Source organism: Priapulus caudatus, unplaced genomic scaffold, assembly GCF_000485595.1.
Source record: "Priapulus caudatus unplaced genomic scaffold, Priapulus_caudatus-5.0.1 Scaffold1449, whole genome shotgun sequence".
In the NCBI taxonomy this organism is placed as follows: domain Eukaryota; kingdom Metazoa; phylum Priapulida; class Priapulimorpha; order Priapulimorphida; family Priapulidae; genus Priapulus; species Priapulus caudatus.
In genome coordinates, this window is record NW_014578510.1 from 38,158 (window position 1) to 42,079 (window position 3,922).

Consider the following 3,922-nt stretch of genomic DNA (forward strand, 5'->3'; position numbering starts at 1 on the left):
TCTCTCTCTCTCTCTCTCTCTCTCTCTCTCTCTCTCTCTCTCTCTCTCTCTCTCTCTCTCTCTCTCCCTCGCTCTCATTCTCCCTCCGCCTTCCTCCCCTTCCTCCATCACTCTTCTCTTTCTTCTTCTTCCTCTCTCGCTCTTCCTCTCTTTCTGTCTTCCTTCCCTCACGCCCTCTTACTGTCGCACCGTTTTTCTACTTCCCCTTCCCTGACATGCAAGGACCTTATGCATGAGTACAGAAGTTACCGAGAGAACACTTACTTTCCCAATGGATTCACGCTAGCTTCAATTACTGCCAGGCACTTGCAGCATTTGATGTTCTCCGGAAAGTCAAGGATGCCTGAAAGAAAGACACAATTGCTGGCTTAGTCACACTGTCACGACGGCCTGTTTGCCAGCATATGATCACCAGTTTGTCTAGAGGGGTTCCCCCGTCGTAGTTCCAAATCCAGTCTAAATAATAATGAAAATCTTCCTTTATACCCTGTTAGTTGATACAAGCTAGTTGAAGTTCTGGGCAAAGTGAGTTTGACGAAAAATCCACTGCAAGACATACGAATTAAATTATCAGGACTATTAAGAGATGGTTTCAAGCCCATATATATACATATATATATATATATATAGTAGTAAAGTCACACACGAACACCTGGTTAGATAAAAACAAAGTCAACGTATAGAATAAGAGTGTTTAAAATTTAATTGACAAGCTTTCGAGATTACATCTCTTCATCAGGTCAGCAGACATTGGAATAGAATCAAATAATCAAAAACAAATACAATGCGTTATAGATATAATCGAAAATTAATGATTCAAACAATTCGCGCGTCGCGATGAACACGGATGACGAAATTTCGTCATCCGTGTTCATGGCAACGCACAAATTGTTTGAATATACGTTCTTTATAGACAGGTGCCCGTTCTATAGAGGTGACCACTAACACAGGTACGACTATACATCCTTTATAGACAGGTGTCCCTTCTATAGAGGTGACCACTAACACAGGTACGACTATACATCCTTTATAGACAGGTGTCCTTTATATAGAGGTGACCGCTAACACAGGTTCGACTATACGTCCTTTATAGACAGGTGTCCCTTCTATAGAGGTGACCACTAACACAGGTTCGACTATACGTCCTACGTCTTTCTACAGAGATGACTGTACTTAACTAACACCGGGTTGACTGCACTTCATATTTCCTAGTCTCGCGTGTTATTTACTGACCATTTTTGCTGATGTCCAGCTCCTCTAGACTGACCAGGCTGGCGACGGCCGACGGGAGTGACTGGATATCGTTGTCGCTCAGTCCCAGCTTGCGCAGACCGTGACAGTGAAACAACGGCTGAAACATGTACGATCGTAATTACAACATGGACGGGTAATGTAGTCGGAACACAAATAAAATTCCCCTTAAAGGTGGAAGAACAAGTACATTAATAGCGCATTGAGAGCAGCACTAGTTGTAACACTGTTCAACCAGCAGTGCAAATCTAGTCGCAACTCTAATCAAATACCAGTGCAACATCACTTCAGCACTAGTAGTTCACTTGGAATCACGTCACCTGATTCCATGATAATACAAGAGTACATTTATTTTTATGATAAATCCATGTGAATAACCAGTTAGCAACAGTTTCGACTACCAATCCGGTTGCCCTTGTCAAGAGAAACTGTTGCTAAAAGGTTAAATAAATGAATGTATCATGAAATAAATTCACTTTCATAATTTCAAACGAAATATATGTTTTTTTGCGATTTTCCTATAGCGTTTAAAAACGCTACATCAACGGGAACCGCGCGGCACCATCCGTCCGTCCACCAACTCCCCCACAATATAAAAACTCCCAGGTGCAACTCACCCGCGGCAGCTCTTTGATCTGGTTCGAGTCCAGGTAGAGTTCCCTGAGCGTGCGCTCGTGGTTGAAGACCTCGTCCGGCACGAACTGCAGGCTGCAGTGTCTGTAGTCGAGCAGGGTGACATCCTGGTCCCGGAGAGGGAAGCAGGGACACCGCTTCACCCAGCGCGCCATCAGCACGGCGTCTGCACGCTGCTGCTCATCTGTCTGTAACACAAGCCGCGTGAGTAAAGGTGGGTTTACGCCATGGAAAAAAGCTTGTCAAAAATCTAAACTTCTCAACGATCTATGAATCTTTCTATCAGAAGTTTTTACGTGATCGACTGCTGCGAGTCGGCAAACGTTTCAACATTTGACCCGTGGTGTGCGCGCGGGGCGACGTGGATACGCATTTTTGACAAGAGTCAGTGTGTGAGAGAGTGCAGAGTCAGTGTGTGAGAGTTGTGAGTAAGTGACACACGCGGCGAGCGCAGCGCTCACTTTGCAACCAACCTCCATATTAATACATGACGGATCGTGACGCGGGAGGGTGGTATGTAGTACTATGTACCCCGCGATGCTGGGATGGATCAGAACGACGATAAACACACAGCATCAACGTTAGAAAACACGTGGGAATTATTAGTTCTGATGACGGTAGCGTTCAACGTTATTTCTCATAACAATTAAGTTTGATATCGAGACTGTAGCAGAAGGCTCATGCACTGCGGGTGGGATTTGACGAACGATGCGATGCGATTTAAAAGCGAAAGCTGTTCGTGCGGCACTCGCCGCGCAATAAGATTAAGGTTGACTTGAGACCAAGCTTAATTTCAGACTTGAGCACGTTCAGTCACACATTAGACTCAAAGTTGTCAGATAAAGGAGTGCGGCTATCACTCAGCCACTGCTGTGTGTGTGTGCGTATCCGTCAGGTTAGCAAACACAACACACACACGCGCGTCAGTTCGCTCGCTAATTCACTCGTAAACTTCAGTCGTACACGGTCACAGACCTGTTACATACGATCATCGCTATAACGTTAAATATATTCAAGAGCTAATAATACCTATTAATAACCTAATAATAACCTAAACTTAATTAAAATTAAATCCTAAATTAAAATTAAACCTAATCTAAATTAAAAACCTAATAACCTAATAACAGTATTATTAGCTCTTGATATATTGTAGTGATGCAGAAATCATGCGAGTGAAAGTTAGTTTCGGACGCTTGGATCATAAACTCTTCGAAGAGCATTTAGTCCACGAGGAATGATAACCTGGTCGAATCTGCATATAGGGTTTAGTACAGTAGATCTGCGGCTCGTATAGGCGGTATAGTCGAGTCTCTGTTTCACACAAGTATGCATGGAGCATTTGCGTGTGAGAGATAGAGATAGAGAGAGAGAGAGAGCGAGAGAGAGAGAGAGAGAGAGAGAGAGAGAGAGAGAGGAGAGAGAGAGAGAGATCGAGAGAGAGAGCGAGAGAGAGAGAGAGAGAGAGAGAGAGAGAGAGAGAGGAGAGAGAGAGAGAGATCGAGAGAGAGAGCGAGAGAGAGAGAGAGAGAGAGAGAGAGAGAGAGAGAGAAGAGAGAGAAAGAGAGAAACAGAATCAGGAGAGAAAGAGAGAAACACAGAACGTCCAAGAGAAGAACAGATAGAAAATTGTAGAGAAAAAACAGAGAGACAGGGGAGGGAGAGACTAAGAGAGAAAGCCGTAGGGTAGTCACGGAGCCGTAGCGAAGTCGTGTACTCACCTGATATCGCAGGTCGCCTGCTTATCCGTGGTTTGTTTGCAACTTAGGCCTGGGTTCAACAGAAGACAACGGAGGCATGCGGAGGCGAAAAGAAATGTGTATGTAATTGTGATGCAAAATTACCGAGGCTCTATACAAACCCACGACCTAAAGCTTTCATCGGCGGTGTATGTTGTGTGTGCTGCTGTTGCGTGCGAATGCGTGCGTGCGTGCCGTGCCGTGTGTGTGCGTGCGTGTGTGTGTGTGGTGCACGCCGCGCATGTGTGTGATGTGTGGTGGCGCACGCGCAGCAGCAGTGGTGTGTGTGTGCGCGTGTGTGT

General features: G+C 45.1%; 1 protein-coding gene across 1 annotated transcript in view; it reads right to left on the reverse strand.

Annotated features, from left to right (window-relative positions):
* LOC106816668 (leucine-rich repeat-containing protein 7-like) overlaps positions 1 to 2,363 on the reverse strand; it is an 8,760-nt gene extending 6,397 nt beyond the window's left edge. The window contains exons 1-4 of the mRNA XM_014821291.1: positions 2,358 to 2,363; positions 1,869 to 2,072; positions 1,234 to 1,351; positions 265 to 343 (exon numbers count right to left, since the gene is read on the reverse strand). Coding sequence (XP_014676777.1) covers positions 265 to 343; positions 1,234 to 1,351; positions 1,869 to 2,072; positions 2,358 to 2,363 — 407 coding nt within the window. The remainder of the gene's footprint in view (positions 1 to 264; positions 344 to 1,233; positions 1,352 to 1,868; positions 2,073 to 2,357) is intronic.
* Positions 2,364 to 3,922: the final 1,559 nt, after the last annotated feature.